Below are 19,128 nucleotides of genomic sequence, written 5' to 3'. Positions count from 1 at the left end.
TACCTCCCATAAGAGGTATTGAGCATCAAATTGATTTGATCCCCGGTGCTCCGCTACCAAACAAGCCAGCTTGTCGATGCAATCCAGAGGATACAAAGGAGTTGCATAGACAAGTCGATGAACTTATCCTCAAAGGATACGTTCGAGAAAGCATGAGTCCTTGTTCTGTTCCGGCTCTACTTGTACCTAAGAAGGATGGTACATATCGAATGTGTGTTGATAGTCGGGCCATCAACAACATCACCATTAAGTATAGGTACCCTATACCTAGACTTGATGATATGCTTGACAAATTATATGGTTCTTCTGTGTTTTCAAAATTAGATTTGCGGAGTGGTCATCATCAAATCAGAATGCGAGAAGGAGATGAATGGATGACGGCTTTCAAAACCAAGGGAGGCCTTTATGAATGGTTGGTTATGCCATTCGGATTATCTAATGCTCCGAGTACCTTCATGAGACTTATGAACGAGGTTCTTCGTTCTTTATTGGTCGATTTGTCGTTGTTTATTTCGATGATATTCTTGTTTATAGCAAGAACGAGGAGGAGCATATCTCTCATTTAAAACACGTCTTTAATGTTTTGAGAGAACGAAAACTATATGCTAAAATGGAGAAATGTGGTTTCCAAAGATGGAATCTCTGTTGATCAAACCAAGGTGGAAGCTATGAAGACTTGGCCGGTTCCGAAGTCCATTTCTGATGTAACAAGCTTTCATGGACTTGTTTCTTTCTATCGACGTTTTGTCAAAAACTTTAGTACTGTCATGGCTCCTATAACTGAATGCCTGAAGAATGGTGCTTTTGAATTGACAAAGGCTGCTGAAAAATCTTTTGACATAATCAAGCAGAAACTTTGTGAGTCCCCTATTCTTGCACTTCCTGATTTTGATAAAGTACTTGAAGTTGAGTGTGATGCAAGTGGAGTTGGTACTGGTGCTGTTCTAGTGCAAGCACAAAAACCATTGGCATATTTCAGCGAGAAATTATCTGATTCCACGAGGAATTATTCAACTTATGACAAAGAGTTCTATGCCATTGTTCGAGCTCTTGATCATTGGAGTCATTATTTGTCCTTTATTAGTGGCCAACGCAAACTTAATTCAAGACATGCAAAATGGGTAGAATTTCTTCAATCCTTTTCTTTCGTCTCAAGATATAAACCGGGGCTCACTAATGTTGTAGCAAATGCTTTATCGAGAAGATATTCTATGCTTGCGGTTTTGGACTCTAGGATTCTCGGACTTTCAATCAATGAAAGAACTTTATTCTGAAGATGCGGAATTCTCCTCTATCATCAACAATTGCAAGCAGGGAGTTCAAGGTATATATTCTTTGCAAGATGGGTTTCTTTTTAAAGGAAATCAACTAGTACATATCAGCAGTGCAAAGGCCTTCTCCAAGTCTTGGATCCAGCATTGGGATCTTCTGCATCGGTGAACCTCGGTGGGTTCAGCTTCAAGAACTGCTCTACGAGCTCGTGCATCGGCCTCTCAGCAACCACATTTCCAAGTGTAACCTCGACAGGTGCAGCAGCAACAGCAACATTGGCGACGACAGTAGCGGCAGCTATAGCGATGGCGGTAATGGCGACGACTTAATTCTGGGCCTACTGTTGCCCCATCAAATATCCAAGCGTCTCAAGCACCTGAACAATCCCATCAATTCTCAGATTGCCATGTGCTGCTACCCCAGCACCTACAGGTAGCGACGCTAAACCACTTACGTTGGCCTAAACTTGTGCTCTACCCCTACGACCTCGGGTACCAACTCTAGTTGGCGTCCTACACCGAGTCATAGCTCCTATAGTCCTCTTTCGAGGCATCTTATGCTCTTGATCACTCATTATGTAGACTTTCTACATAACATGTTCCCAATTCCACACAGAATTAGAAACTGAGTGATCCCCACAAAACAATCTACCGAACCGCTATCAATCACATGCATCAGCATAAAATAAAGGTCGTTCCTACTATCTATCCCAAAAACCCATTGCACTTTATCACTCCAACCACTAACCAGCTTTGATACCACTCTGAGCGAGATTTCACGCCTCAAATCTCGAGCGCGCGCATATCGCTCGGTGGTCGATAAAACTGCGACATCCTAGGACGCGTTGCCGACCCATTCGTTTTATTGCACATCTGGAAGTGTATAATCAGACAACACAGATATAGGATAGAAAAGCATGATAAAATTTTCATACAACACTTTTTATAAACACACTTGGGTTGATATACAAAAAGTCTACAAAAAGATCGGCTTTCAAAAAGAAGCTACTCTACGACGTACTAGTCGGATACATTTGCCGATCCTTTGGACTCCACCTCCATAGGCTCCGAGGACTTCAAGTCCACCACAATCCCATCAAGAGGGTTAGTTGCACCCTCGCCCAAAGTGGCATTGACCGCAATGGCGAAAATTTCAAAACCCTGAAGGAGATCATACCTATATCCATTCAGCCCATGGTGAAACCACGCCCTGAATCCATGGGGTACCCTCTGAGGTAGGTTGTCATCGACCTAGACAGTGATCATTACAAGCTCATAGACCCAATGACTCTCGGGGACAGGGACATCTATGCTCCACTCAATAACCCCCTTCAAAGGACTTGAAGAAGTTAAGCACACGACGGGGTGAGACAACGTCTCAGCAAGTTCACCCCCTAAACCCTAACTCAGAAGAAAATACGTTTAGAGGTAGTCTAAAACTCACATCACCTTAGTTCCCTCATGCACATCAGTACAATTCATATGACAGATGCATAAAATAAGTGCACACATGAATTAATCACAAGGTCTTGATTATATGGTCAAATCGTTATGACACGTCCCATTCTGTGCCACATATTTTTATCCCATAATTCGGCGTGTCTATCTTGATCATTCACGCATTCCAATTGACCACTACCCACACAGGCAATTCTACTTGATGCACATTGGTCCTCTAGCGTAGTCAGGCTTTGCCTCATCCATTGAGCATGGCAACGTCCACCCGACACTCATCTTGGACAGCATTCCCGAATCAGCTTTGGTCCAGCTTCGGTCCGGCCTCTACCACGATCTGGTATGCATTGCTAGGGCATCCCATATAAGGGCATTGTCCAACCGACACACATCGGGGACGAGTTCTCCTAACAATCACACAATCATTCAATTTCGACCAAGGACACCGTGCATTGTAGTTAAATGTCCGAATAAAGATAATGCACCTGGCGTATTTTCTTCATATTAAAATCAATCAATGAAAATAATTGTACATGGGTACATGATTGGATCGAACTTTAAAAATTGATATATTTCTTTTTAAAATTCTACTATTTTATATAGTATTTAAAATCATTTCCGGTGTCAAAACCTGACACCTGATACTTTCTAATTAAATACCAAAATTTCATAATTTTAAAATAGTAACTCAAAATCACAATCATCACTCAATTTGCACAAATTAACAATCAATTGCATAAACTAAGCATTTCATTGCAATCAGCACGCAATTCCGATCATTAGCCATCCTGGTATAATTTTCATAAAATATTAAATAATTAATTAAATAGCAAAATTAATTAAACAAATACAAATTAAATCAACAAATGCATACTTAGGCCATAAATGCTAATCTTACCACTTAAACGGGCCTAGAAAATTAATGCGCCTACCCACATAAACAGTACAATCTATTCTGCCCTTAATCAATATATTTTAACCACCTAACAATCATACCTAAGCAATTAAATCACTAATCAAAAGTAATTAACCATTTAAGCCATACTTAGTCTAATCTAATTACCTACTGTAATGCCCCGATCCTCAAGCATGTGCCTATCCCTCGGTAGTTGATTTAAATGCGACATCTCAGGATCATCATCGACCCATTGATTTTAATGCACATGTGGAAGCATATAAATAAATCACCAGACAACACAAAGATGGGATTGAAGAGCGGACCAAAATTTTGAAACTAAACCGCACACCTTTATACACAGCAGACTAGTTTATTTACAATACTTATCTACTAACAAAAGATTTACAAAAGGCAGAAAGGCTATGAGTCCTCTAAGCGTTCGAACCCTCAACTGAAGACTCTGGGGTCTCTTGGGGACTCGGGTCCACCACTGCACCACCGGGAGGCTCAGCTATACCCTCGCCAAAAGCAATCTCTAACACCTGGGACTTCAAATGGGACCTTCTCTGGGTCCGCCTTGCTCGCGACAGTACCATGCTCTGAATTGATGGAGTACCCTACGAGGTAGACCCACATCAACCCAAAAAATGGTACTCACGGGTTCGTAGACCCAGGCTCTTTGGCTCCTATGGAGAGAAATCTAAGAGATCTATTTGATGATCTTCTTGGGTTGGCCAAAACACTCTAGGGGAGCAGCCATCTAAGGACCTGAAAATGTTGAGCCCACAACGGGGTGAGACAATATCTTAGCAAGCTTACTCCCTAAACTCCAACGAGAAAGAAAATATGCCTAAAGGTAGTCTATGCACACACAAGACAGAGGACTTGCCATGCCTCAATTCCTTCCTGCAAGTTAATATAACTCATATACTCAACCAATCAATTTAATTGAAATCATCAATTCATCGATGCACTCAGTCAATCGATTCCGTTCAAGACCATCAACATGATCTATACCATATATCAATCAGGACCATATATAACTCAATTTCGTCTATTGATTCAATTGATACCACCACTGCTCACACAAGCTATAATAGACGGTCAACGCCGTCACAAGCTAATATATATGGTCATAGCTCTCACAAGTTATATAAATAGATAGTAGCTCACCCAAGCTAATAAAGAGATCGTGCTCCAACAAACTGATAAACGATCATAGCTCACACAAGCTAATAAGGTATACTACTCTCACAAACCAATGTATTTAAGTACATAGGCCGATACAGTATACTGCTCTCACAAGCTGATAAAAAAAATGTATACTACTCTCACAAGCTGACGTATCCAACCACAAAGGCTGATTCAAGATACTACTCTCACAAGCTGACGTGCATGGTCTTTCTTTTAAAAAAATTCCACTATTCACGTAGCCCACAAAGATATTTTGGGGTCGTAAATCGACGCCCGGTTTTTTCCGACTAAAAGACCGAAATTCACCAAATTTGAAATAAATGACCAAAATCACCAAGTTCACTCAATTTGCAAGAATTAGTACTCAATTAAATAAACCAAGCATACCATTGTAATTAGCACGAAATTCCAACCATCATTTATCCCGGTATAATTTCCGGAAAATAATAAATAATTAAATAAATACAATTAAATGCCATAAATAGAAACTTAGGCCGGAAATGCCTAATTAAACACCGAAATGGGCTAAAAAAATTTATGAACCAATCTAGATAAATAATACAACATGTCTTCTTGCTAATTAAGCCGATCTAAACACCTAAAATGGACAAGCGAGTAATTAAATCACTAATCCATTCTAACTAACCACCTAAACCATACTTAACCTAAATTAATCAACCCTTAAGCATCATTAGCTCCCTAAGCAAAGTTTAGTGAGTGAACTCACTGGTTTTGATATCTGATGAGTTCACGGCGACAGCAACGTGGAGACAGGCAACAAACTTTGAGGCGGCGGCACCCTACAAGGCCTGGATGCAGTCCAAAATGGGCCTTGAAGCCCACAATTCATTACCGGTTCGGTTTTTGCTTACTTGGACCAAGAGACTGCTCGAGTGGCCAAGAGCAACTAGGATGAATGGTGACGGTGTAGCGAGGCTAGGCGGCCAATTACAAGGCTTCACGGTGGTGGAGGTGAGCTGGACGGCGATCTAAGGGGCTTGAAGGGCTCGGGAAACGGCCTGGGGTCGCGGCTAGAGCGGAACGGACGGCGGACTAACGCGGGACAGGAGCGGCTCGCGCGAGGCTTGCGGGTGGCACATTGAGGCGTGACGGTGGCAGGCGGGTGTGCGACGGCCTAGGGGAATTGGGTTTGGTTTTCTGCAACTTGGGAGCTCTCTATGGTCTAAAAATGGAGAAAGTAGACTGAGCCGAAGAAGAACAAGCGAGCTGCCCTTGTGGAGGGTCCCCTCGGCCTAAATATCCCTTGCTTTGATCATTAGATGGCCCTCCACCTTGTCTGCCCTATCCTTAGTCAAATAGCAGCCCACAAGCTTCTCTAGGAAGCCATTGAAGTGGTCCAAAGGTGGTGGACCAAGGGACCTACGAATTTGTAACATTTTGCCCCAAATCCACTTCAAGTTCTTCTTAAAAGTTCTTCCAATTGCATAGTTTGCCTATAAAAACGATGTAAATCGGCCTATGTTAAGTAAGGGGGGAAGTGACCATTGTTGGAAAGGAGGTTTCGTCAATAAAACCCGAATCAGGGTATGGGCATTTCAGTTGAGGATTTTCTTACTATGAAAAGAAAGTTATGAAATTTGTTTTTCATTTCATTTGCCCCCGCTCACTGCTACGGTTTTTTCATTGTTCCTAGGGATTTTTTTGGGTAATTCGCTCCCATGCTGCAAATAGTCAAATCTGAACTGAACCTTGTTGCTCTTCTTTCCTCGCGGGCCCCACAAATCCAACTAACATGCGCATACTTGCGTCCCAAAAAATGAGATAAAAAATGGTCCCCTTAATTTTCCGGTCAATAATGACCATATATTGAATTTTCGCCAAAAATCTCGGTTTGCAGACAAATTTTTGGAGGATGAGTTGAAGTTTCTAAAATTAATCGTGATGTGATAAAACTTTCAATTTCTCAAATCATATTCAAATTCGCGGTTAATTTCAATTTGGCGCGATTTTAGCGTGACGTAGGCTACCGGGTAGCTTTTAGAAATTTTTAGTGCCATTAATCCGTGGTCGACTATTTTTGAACCACCTTGTATGTCTTCGACACATTGGCGACTCTCGGTTGTCGTGAAAATTTCAATATTTCAAATGCAGATACAAGGTACCAAAACGACAGAAAAATCTGTTTAGTGCCAATCGATGAGAATTTTGCGATCTGGTGGAATCACCCACACTTAATCACATATCTCAACTGAGTCGACCTATCTCTTGTCTCTAATCGATTTTTAGTTGTGCCGTAATGACCCTTGCAAGCTAGCACAATCAAGTAGTCAATTCATAATCGAATTCTCAAGTCTATTGAATTAAAATCCCTTAATGGCTTCATGTGATAATCTGCTTAGAGAATAGACTATAGGCGTGTCAATGAAAAGTTCAATTCATTCAATTGAAAATAGAACTAGAATTTTAGGATGTCACAACTACTAAACGTCGTTAGCTCCCTGAGCAGAGTTTAGCAAAATGTTAGAATTTCAGGACTACATTATTTCTCTGTTTTTTTATTCTGTGATAATGAACAAAATGGTACTTTTGACCCCCCCCAAAAAAAAAGAATGCAATTTTCTAATAATTTGCCTATATGGAATGACCAAAAGCCTCACATATATCTATAGAAAGAGACCCTAAAAATTCTGCCGTTTGAGTTGTATGTATGCTCCTCCGTGCAATTTAGCATTAATTGTGGATATGACTTGTATACGAAATTCATTTGTCCTCTTAGAAATTAAAAGAGGTGGACAACTATAGACTGGTGGTCGCGTCGAACAGCAAACAAATTGTCCTCAAGCGAGAAACATAGAAATGTGTTGCCTTCAAGAAAACGCCTCCTCCATTAAGGACAGCGCAGATAGATCCTTTCAGCCTAATTTTGTCAAGAGCGTCTCTTTTTATATACATAATTCTTAGACTTTCAAGTACAAGTCCATATTTTATATCAACCAGATTTCCTATGTAAACTTTTTTTTTTTGTCTGATGGGGAAAGTTATTTTGATTACAAACATGTGATTGTTGGTCGAAGACAGCATGTCTTTTAGAGGCTTGTCGCGAGAATTTCTACCTCTTTAATTGAGTGACTAGACAATGACCAAGACCATCAGAGAAGTGTCCGAAAAGAAATAATTAACATAGACTTGCTTAAATCAGTGACGGTTTGGTCAATCTATATTGAAAGTATATCCAAATACTTCGCTATCTTGCGAGACCTTGATTTGCATATTTTCTCCAAGAAGAAATAAGAAAATGCTTAGATTCCTTGGAGCCTAGCCTCTCCTTTATATCCAAAGCAAACAAACTAATCTCCACCATTCGTACTTCTGATCCTTTTCCTTATACACATAACGAAATTAAAGCCCAGGAGACTAAACAAAGACCAAATGAGAGACCTGTCCAAAAAGAAATAATTAACATAGACTTAATTAAACTAATGACAGTTTGGTCAATCTATATTGAAGCAGATTGAAATCCTTTGCTGTGTGGCTAGCAATTGATTTGCCTATTTATAGGTGACTTTCCCCTCCAAGAAGAAATAAGAAAATGCTTAGATTCCTTGAAGCTTAGCCTCTCCTAAACTATCCGAAGCAAACAAAATGGTCTCCACGAATTCTATAGCCCTCCTCTTCGTAGTTCTGACCCTTTTCCTGTCCAGGAGTATCCATAAAAATGGAAAATCGGAGCCGCATCTTCCCCCTGGTCCTGCCCCGTGGCCCATCATTGGTTGTGTGCCCGAGATGCTGCGTGAAAAGTCGACATTCCGGTGGATACATTGCCTCGTGAAGGAGATGGACACTGACATTGCCATTATTCGGCTTGGCAATGTTCATGTCATTCCCGTGACATGCCCTGAAATCGCCCAAGAGTTCCTCAAGAAGCACGATGCAACATTTTCATCGAGGCCTACTTCGATGGCAACACGAATATATAGTCGTGGATACCTCACAGCAGGTATAACTCCTTATGGCAACCAATCGAAAAAAATGAGGAGAGTTTTAGTTTCTGAAAAAATCTCCCCCGCAAGACATCATTGGCTCATGGATAAAAGAACCGGTGAAGCGGACAATCTGGTTAGGTATATTTACAATCGAAGCAAAAGCTCGAGCGGAACTGTAAATGTGAGGACCGTCACCAGACAATATACTGGAAACGTAATCCGGAAATTAGTGTTTGGTAAAAGATGCATCAGAGTGGAAAGGGCAGACGGTGGACCGACCATTGCTGAGGAAGAACACGTGGAGGCAATATTTACCAGAATTAAGTATTTATATGCACTTTGCATATCTGACTATTTTCCTTGGTTTTTTTTTGGACGGAAACGGCATTTAATTGACAGAAACATTACCACCAGCATCCATTACATCCGAAATAAGAAGATCTAATAATAAAGGAGGGGGAAAGGCGAGCCAAGAGGAAGATAAGGTACCGCCCAATTGGGCCTTTGCAGCCCAATCGGCAACTGCGTTGGCCGTACGAGGGACAAACCCTAACTGCAGTTGAGAGAAGCAGCGGAGAAGAGCAGCCACTTCGTCAAACAAGGGCCGAAGCACCCATGGAGTCTTCCGAGGATCTTCAACGGCGTTGATCATGGCAAGGCAGTCAGATTCCAAAATCAAGGGAGCGTTGGTTTTGCCGAGTCGACGGAGATGGTGCAGCACCGACAGGAGGGCAGAAATTTCCACCTGCAACGCTGAAGCAGCAGCCACACGAGAGGTATACCCATCCACCATTTTACCCAAATGATTTCTGCAAATGATAGCGATTGCGCCTCTGGAGTCAGCAACCTGAAAAGCCCCATCGATATTGACTTTAAGTACACCTGGATCAGGGGGTCGCCATAGGGTAGAAGGAGCAGAAAAGTTGATTCCTGGGGTTGACGCATTTGAAGAGGAAAGATGGTTGATCCGAGCAAATCGCGACTGAGTTAAGGCAGATTCGACCACAAAAGATGGATCAGGCTTCTTACTAGTGAAGATGAACCTGTTTCGCGCCTTCCATATTTGCCAGAGAAGGGCCGCAACAATTTCCATGCCAGGTAACAGCGTTTTATCTCGAAATCTAGCTTCAAGCCACTCTGTCATGTTTTGTGCTGCTGTTTGAGAATGATTGATAGCAATCTTAGGGTGTGACCAAACTGCTGTAGTCCAGGGACATAGAAGAAGTAGGTGCTCGATTGATTCAGGAGCTCGCTGAGAACATAATGTGCATGTTGGGTCGGGGCTGATGTGTCTATTAAAAAGATTTGTCTTGGTTGGGAGAGCATTGTGATAAACAGACCAAAGAAAGAAACGAAGTTTAGGGACAATTTTAAGAGTCCATAATCTCTTCCAAATAGGCTCAGATGGCTGAATGTAAGAGGATAAACTGTGATATGCACTTTTAACAGAATACTGACCGTGAGCAGTAGCTGTCCAGATTAGCCTATCTTCATTGCAAGTAGAGCTTAGGGGAATATTAAGAACTTCTCTGGAAACCGGTTCATCAAATAAGTGATGAATAAGGGGACCATTCCACTTATTCAAACTCGGCAACATCAAATCTGCCACCAGTCGTGGCTCATTGCGATTAGCAGGTCCACCAATAATGCCCATAGGAAGCCATCGATCTTCTCGAATACTAATCTTTGTGCCATCCCCCACAGACCATTGTAACTCTGGTAAAATGGAATCTCTCCCTAATAATAAACTCTGCCATCCCCAGGAAGGGCGGTTACCTTTGACTGCACTCCGAAAGTCTTGTGAATGGAAATAGAGACCTTTGAAAATTTTTCTCCATAAGGATAAAGGAGATTTAATTAGTCTCCAGGCTTGCTTACCAAGCATTGCTTTGTTAAAAGCAATTAGGTCTCGGAATCCTAGACCCCCTTGCGCCTTTCTAATCTTAGGGACTCCCATTTTCTCCAATGAATGCCTTTCTTGGTGCTGTCAGATTGCCACCAGAATCGCGCAATCTTTTGTTCAATGGAACGACACAGAGAGATAGGAATCTTAAAAATGGACATAGCATACTGAGGAATAGATTGGATGACACTCTTGATAAGGACTTCTTTCCCACCTTTAGAAATCAGTTTTTCCTTCCATCCATCTAACTTGGAATTAACTCTTCCCAAAATCCATGAAAACATATCTCTCTTAGATCGACCCCAATCTGACGGGATGCTTAGGTATTTTCCGGTCTTATGAATCACAGGAATCCTGAAAAGTAGTGCTAGATTGTTCTGAAGTGTGGAGGGACAGGATCTACTGAAAAAGATACCTGATTTTTTTCTATTCACTTCCTGACCGGTAGCTAAACAATATTGGTTCAAAATGTTAGCTAGATTTTGACACTCCATAGCTGTCCCATCTAGGAAAAAGATAGCATCATCGGCGAAAAGTAAATGGGATAGAGTAGGACACCACCTATTCAATTTGATGCCCTTGAGATTACCCATGTCTATGGCTTGAGATATTAAGGTAGACAACAGATTCGCCATTAATATAAACAGGTAAGGGGAAAGTGGGTCACCTTGACGAAGACCTCGTGTAGGGTTGAAATAATTGAGTTGATCGCCATTGAACTTGATAGACATAGAGACTGTTGTAATACACTGCATCACCCACTTCACCCAAACTGGATGGAAACCTAATCTGAGAAAGTAATCATTTAAGAAGTCCCATTCCACTCGGTCGTAAGCCTTTTTCATGTCCATTTTTAAAATTTCCTGGAAATGTTTCTTTCTCACCCGGGTCTTTAGTTGGTGTAACACCTCCTGAACAATCAAGATATTGTCCTGGATTTGGCGTCCACTCACGAATGCGCTTTGTTCAGTAGAAATCAATTCTGGCAGGATGGGTTTGAGTCTATTGGCGAAGACTTTGGAGATAATTTTGTAAGCATAGTTACATAAACTGATAGGACGGAACTGGTCTAGGCTTTCCGGGTTGGGGACTTTAGGAATCAGAGAGATAGAGGTCCTGTTCAAATCAGCCAGCATCACTCCTGTTTGAAAGAATTCCTGAACAGAGAGAATGAGGTCATCCTTAAGTATATCCCAATAAGTTTGGTAGAAGATACCATTTAATCCGTCAGGGCCTGGTGCTTTGGATTTTCCCAACTGAAAGGTAGCTATTTTGACCTCTGCTGGTGTGATTTCTGCAACTAAGCTGTCATTCATTGCAGGAGTAACGATCGCTGAAATTTGGTTCAAAATCGGACCATAGTCTCGGTGGCCTGCTGAGCTATAGAGGTTGGAATAGAAAGCCCTAGTCATGTCCTTGAGGACCTGCTCATCTCGTACCCATTCTTGGTTGATATCGAGTAACATGCTGATCTTGTTTCTTTGTCGACGCTGCACAGTAGCTGCATGAAAAAACCGTGTATTTTTGTCTCCAGACTTTAGCCATTGTATTCTAGAACGCATGGCCCAATACTGCTCCTCTTGCTGCCATGCCTCATGTAGTTGTTGCTTTAACCTGTCTGCTAAATTTCTGTCATATGAGCTGCTAGGTTGATTAGTCAAAGTCTGCAATTGATGTTGCAAGTCTGCAATCTGAGATTTGGCATTGGAAAACGTACTGTGACTCCATTTTTTGAGGGCTAAGCTGACCCGGCGTAATTTATATGGTAGATCACAGCGAGCGACCCCAGCGGATGCCCAAGACGTGGCAATTGTTCTGCTGCAGTCCTGGTGTTCGGTCCAGTATGTCTCAAAGAAGAAGGGCTTGCCTCGACGGCTTTGTTTTACTTCTGTGCACAACAGCAGGGGACTATGGTCAGAACCCACTGCAGGTAAAGCGAACACCTCAGCTTCTGGGAAAATTAGTCTCCAGTTCAGATCACACACCATTCTGTCTAACCTTTCCTTAACCAGTTCATTACCATGACGGTTCTTCATCCAGGTAAACGCACAACCTTTACTTTCAAGATCCATAAGTGCACAGTCATGTAATAATTCTCTGAATGAATGTATGCGTTGAGAGTCTGCAGCTCGTTTCCCGACTTTCTCCCATTGATTAATAATCTCATTGAAATCTCCAGCACAAATCCAAGGAAGAGAGTTGATGGACGCGATTTGACGAAGTGCATCCCAAAACACTTTTCGAGATTGGAACAACGCTGGTGCATGTAAACAAGTAAGCCTCATCGTAATACCTTTTGTAGAATCTGTACATATAGTATCCAAAAAGTGCTGATTAGAGTCTTCTATATAAAGGGAAATATGAGCTTGCCAGAACAAAGCCAAACCTCCAGCAAGTCCGATAGGGTTAATGAAGTGAGACTGTGGAAAATTCAGACGACGTTGAAGACGAAGTAGGACGGCCTCAGAATTCTTCGTCTCCATCAAAAAAACCAGATCAGGCTTCTCTTTGACCACAAGGGCCTTAAGGGCTTGAACTGTCAGGGGAGAGTCGAGTCCCTGACAGTTCCAACTGAGTAGCTTCATTTTACTGTCGGTGGCTTTTGAGGGAAAACCACCTCAACCCACTTACCAGCTTCCTCAGCTGAAGCAACCGGAGTTTCCCGCAGTAAGGTTTCGTCAAAATCTTCAAGTAGAGGAATGCGCGAGTCATGGGAGACTTGTCTTTTACATTTCTTTGATATTCCTACTTTTGTGGATAATCGAGTAGACTTTTGTTTCTTTTTAGAGGTATCCCCAGCATTCAGATTCTGAAAACCCTGTTGGAGGACAGGTGATGGAGGGGATGCGACCATTAAGGAAAACATCGAGGCAGTGCTTGGTGGAAGGATTGGAGGAAACAGGACAGCCTTATGAGTTGGAAGTAATGTACTGAGAAGGTGCTGATCCTCGGTATCCTGGTTCTGTATACTTGGTAACACTTCAGCAACTGCTTTCATCTTTTGTGCCGCAGGTATAATAGCACCTGTCGTGGGAGATGCAGATTGTTGAACTGGAGGATGGAGGTGCTGCTCAGGTTGGGGGTGTGCAGAGGAGTAAGCATATAACTTATCCGGATATGATTGATTTTTCTCTGAGATAACTGCTATAGGAGGTAACGCGGGGAGTTTGTTGGTCAGTGTAGGAGGAGTTTCAGGAATCACTTCTTCAGTGTCTTCGGGATCAGTATTTAGCCCATAGAAGGTAATCCAATAAGGACTGTGCTCCTTGACCTCTGCTCTTAACCACTGTCCATATGCCATTTTCTCTTTGCCAGACATTTTCGCTTCAGTAAATGGAATTTCTTGACAATAAGAAGCATAGTGTCCAAGTCGGCCGCAGGAATAGCAAAAATGAGCGAGTCGCTCATAACGAAAGTCTATCCAGAAAGTCTTACCAGCTATTCAAAGTAACTGTCCTGTTTTCAAAGGGTGAGCTAGATCAAGTTCTATTCGGACACGTGCAGCTCGGATAGTTGTGCCGTCCTTTTTATCAATTTGTACCTGAATCACTCTACCCACTGTTTTAACCGCTTTACAGAGCATGTGGTCGGAACACCACTCAAGGGGAAGTCCAAAAACTTGTACCCAGAATGTGCATGTAGTAAAATCATAGCAATGTAAAGGTGTATTTGGTTTCCAAGGCTTAAGAATGACCAGGTGACCAGCAAAGTTCCATGGACCATTGTCTAGCACTCTCTGTTTTTCACTTTCTAATTTAAAGGTAGCAATAAAAAGACCAGCTTCACGTTGAGTGATGTCTACATTGTTTACCCTCCAAACTCGGCTAAGAGTACTTTGAAGAGCTGACAGTAGGGTTAGAGAGAATTGTACCTACTAACACATTCCTACATTCATGCAGCTGTTCCGTTGGAAGAGGTTCATCCCAGACATCGATTTCATCATATTCAGACCACAGACGGCCCATTCTGCTGCTAAGGGCTGCCAGACGCGATTCTTCACTCAGCTGATGGGAATCCATAACGAAATTGCGAAGGGAAGCTGAATAATTAAGTCAGAAGGGGCTCGGACCAGATGCAGCGGTTGCACAAAAACTGGAGACAGAGAGAGAGGAGGTAAGGGTTGGGCTTGGGAATATAGGATGAGGAGGGATTTGAGGTTGCATGGACAATCGCTGGTGTAAAGGATGCTGAATTGGGGATTCAGAGAGCTGGAGTCGGAGCTGCGAGGGATGAGGAGAATGTAAAGACAGAAGCGAGGAGAAGGGATGTAGAGAGGAAACTGGTGCTAAGTTCAATCCATCGGTAAATGATGAAAAGCAGGAGGGTTAAGGATTAACAGTAAGGGTTTTGGGGAAAACTACCATTAAAGGTAGAGAAAAGCTCTGCATGCCGAGAGAGAAGAAGCAACATTCGTTGCCGAAGAATCAATACACTTTTTTCCTCCATCTCCAGCCGGACCAGCCGTCAGACTCAAGGATAAAAAAATGGAGGAGTTTCGGCAACTCGAACGAGGAATCTACCATCGATGAGCCTCATGATTTGCTTGATGTTCTTATTACACTAAAAGATTCAGAGGGAAAGGCACTCCTTACACCTAAAGAAATCAAAGCACAAATAACGGTAAGATGTAAACATGAGTATACTAGCTCCTTTCTCTTTAAAATGACTTTTTTTTACCTGTGTATGCATATGTCGAATAGATCTCTATGGTATATATGTATATTTACTTTGATACGTCGTCAAAATACTTGTTTTCACATTAACAGAAGCAGCTCAATTTACCTTGTCTTTCTCAAGAGTGAAGAACCTACCAGATATTACCATTCTATTCTGACATCATCGATGAGAACATTTGTTGTAAAAGCTAGTATTACTGGTTCGTCTTTGTATATGGGAAAACACCACATTAGTGTCACAACTTCCGTATATAACCCACTTTTATGCTAAAACTTTTGAAACGGTAGTGTAACAACTTTTGGAAAGCAATCAATTAAGTAAATTCACTGATTTCGTTTGCTGGAAAATCTGACATGTTTCACTAGAAGTACTTGAATGGACGTGTATAAAAAAGTTTTGATACTAAAGTGATGCTCATAAAGTATTGGCACAAAAGTGATCATTTATGAAATCTTTTCTCTAAAGCAGAATCATAAAGCAAATATTCTAACTTTGCCTCTATTCCTTTTTGTTTTGTTAGCCACAAAAGCAAAATCAAGGAGCGACCAATCTTTCTGCAAAATTTCATTAAAAATCATCAAGTCTAGTTGTTGTCCTACGAGAAAAAAAAAGGAAGGAAGTAAAAAAAATCTCTTTACCTCTCGTACCTTCACATTTCTTTCTTCTTTAATCTTTCTCCATTTTGAGATTGAACAATAAATTTGGAGCCTTGTGGAAATGGACTACTTTCCTCTAATCATCTAGGGAAAGCTTGGGAGCCGATTGAACCCGAATTTCTCAATTTATGCATGTGTTTAACGACTTTGATCCGAATATTAGGCACTACACAATTTAAAATGTTTTATGCCAAAACTTTAAAAACACTTACTTTGGTGCTGAAATTTTATGAATAATCAATTTCATGTCGAAACATTTCAATAATGTCTTAAGCGACCCCACTGTTTTACGTTCAATTTTTTTTGTTAACAGAGTCACTCATGTGATTACCCTTTAAAAGTTGTGACACTTAAATAATTGTTTGACAAGTTACCAAAGTCGGCACCATATATGGCACTGATATCATCCTTGTCCCTCTTGTGTTTACATGAAAAAAAAAGCAAATGGAAGGTAATCTTTTCTCATAATTCAAACAAATAAAATATAATCGTGATTTATGAGCTAAAAAGTTCACAAACAAATAAACTGGCAAAATTCAATTTCACTTGAATTATAGCCTCTAAGCATTGTCTTTTTTTTTTTTTTTTTTTTTAATGAATTTCGAGGCTCTAAAAGATACATAGGAAATATATGGATGAAGTACAAAAACATAACCAATCAAAATCTATATTTGCAGGAAATAATGTTTGCATCTGTTGATAATCCCCAAATGCGGTTGAATGGGTCTTGGCTGAGATGATAAACCAACCCGAAATCCTCAAGACAGCAATGGAGGAACTAGACAGGGTCGTTGGTAAAGAGCGACTAGTCCGAGAATGTGACATCCCACATCTTAATTATATAAAAGCATACATCCGACAGGCCTTCAGGCTCCATCCAATCGCACCTTTCGTCCCCACGCACATGGCCATGTCCGATGCCATTGTCAGCGGCTACTTTATCCCAAAGGGAAGTCATGTGGAAGCACTGAAGTTCAGCTCATAGAACCGGACTTACACTTCATTTCCTTCAGCACTAGGCAGCGCGGCTGTGTGGCTCTGATGCTCGGGACTACGATGACTGTCATGCTTCTTGCAAGGATGGTTGCAGGATTTGCACAAAATCGTTTTATGTGGCCTATAGAAGTTGATTAATTTATGTGATAAATTTAATCAACTAAGCAAAAATTAGAAGTAAATCAATTTTGAATAAAAAATTCATAACTTGTTATACTTTGTGTTTATATTCTACAAATGATATGCAGAATTTTATGCATGTCTTCCAGAGCTTTAAATTTTGAATTTATGGCTCATAAGGAAGGGTGGTGATCATGGAAAAATCCCTAAATGTTGTGATTGTTGGATGGATGAATGTATGATGATTACAGGTATTCTTTTTGGGGATGTATATATTAAATGGAGGCTGCGTCCTTCCTTTTATTTTACTTTAATTTTTCTTGATATGTAATTTTACTATAGTTTAGTATTTCAATTGTTGATGTAAATACTACAAGAGAGGAGGAGCCATTGGAGGAGTCATTAAACCGGTGAGCTCTTTGGGCCCGGTCTTTGAAGAGTTCAAAGATTGAAGAAAAAGTGAAGAGCAGGTCCATATTATTAAAACATTAAAATGGCTAAATGGGTCTCTTTGACTCGAGGCCCATTTAACCATAATTCCATGATCACCACATAGGATAGATGTTTATGTGATATCTATTTATTTATTGTGTTTATGGTATCGTGCATGTTAAACTGGTTAATGTGCAAAGTGAGACCGCTAATAACGACCCAAATCTCCTTACAAAGAATATTAAGTCAAAATGGGTTTCGGACTCGTGGCCTTCCATCGTCGTGGTTTGATCCTATATTATAGTGGTTAACTAACCAGTTATGGATACATAAGGGTTAATTACCATTTATAATATTGGACCACTCTATTATGCATATGATGCTGTGGGGTCTGGAGCCAAATGATTTCTAATAACTGTCAAGTGAGGGAATCATTTGTGTTTTCAATACTTGCATGAGACGATGGGCTAGACTTAACTATGATCATGATGCCAATAATTGTTAGGTGAGGCTTTCATGGTCTAGAGGCCGAAGTTATGATTGGGACTCGCATATGATGCGTTGAACAAGCTGGTTCACTCACTAAGTTCATAGGACACCAATAACTGTTAGGTGAGGTGAATTTTGGGCTAGTGGGACTCCAATTCCCACTAGTAATCTTTACCCAACAAAGATTACCCCTTCCCATCTTAAGGAGTATGAGATTCAAATATAAATTTAGTGGGAGGATTTATTTCATTTAAAGGCCAAAATGAAAAAGTTACTTTGGAAGATACAATGGCTAACAATTTATTTTTTGCAACTGATATATTATTACTCTGAAAATGGTGACCACAAACCCACTCGCTTCTATACTTGACAAGAATTGTTTGACGGGACCCAATTTCACTGACTAGGTGAGCAATTTGAGAATTGTTGTCAATTCAGAAATAAAATTGGGTATGTGCTTGATGAAAAGATGCCAACCTCCTTTCCTGAGGGTGGGACCCAAGAGGAGCGTGTCACTTATGATAAGTGGCGTGACGATGACTTAAAAATTAGGTCATATATGCTTGCTTCTATGAATAATGAATTACAGAAGAAGTATGAATCTATGGAAGATTTTTAAAAGTTGGGTCAATCATTTGGTACTTAAAGGAATACTTTGATGAGAATGGTCGAACCTCTAGATATGAGATATCTAAGGCATTGTACCGTATGAGGATGGCTGAAGGATCATCTATTAATGATCATGCTTTGAAAATGATCTGGCACATTGAAGAATTGGCTAGGCTGAATCTCATTATGGACATGCATAACATGGAGAAAACTCTTGGTGAGTTACATAGCATGCTGGTAGTTTATGAGAAGGAAATGCATAACACGAGGCCAAATGTAGTGGCTATGGCTAACCTGTTGTGCAACCAAAACCCATGATTGATAAAGGTAAATGTCATTACTGTGGTGTCAAATGGCACTAGAGGAGGAACTGTAAGAGGTACCTCGCGAGCTTGAAGGTCAAGCCCAAAAACCAACCTATGGTGTCTATGCTTATTGAAACCAATCTTACGGTTAGTGCTGAATCCAGCTCATGGGTTCTAGA

General features: G+C 41.0%; 1 protein-coding gene across 1 annotated transcript; it reads left to right on the top strand.

Annotated features, from left to right (window-relative positions):
• Positions 1-8,421: 8,421 nt before the first annotated feature.
• On the top strand, positions 8,422-17,132 carry LOC104434829 (tyrosine N-monooxygenase). The gene is given in 10 exon segments (XM_039306883.1): positions 8,422-9,125; positions 12,508-12,595; positions 13,453-13,587; positions 13,708-13,759; positions 13,816-13,889; positions 14,870-14,947; positions 15,118-15,285; positions 16,676-16,703; positions 16,706-16,972; positions 16,975-17,132. Coding segments are annotated over 10 exon segments (1,752 nt in total).
• Positions 17,133-19,128: the final 1,996 nt, after the last annotated feature.

The sequence above is a fragment of the Eucalyptus grandis genome, chromosome 2 (genome assembly GCF_016545825.1).
Source record: "Eucalyptus grandis isolate ANBG69807.140 chromosome 2, ASM1654582v1, whole genome shotgun sequence".
NCBI lineage: Eukaryota > Viridiplantae > Streptophyta > Magnoliopsida > Myrtales > Myrtaceae > Eucalyptus > Eucalyptus grandis.
Note: the sequence above shows the minus strand (reverse complement) of the source record. Positions and strands in the feature narration are given on the sequence as shown.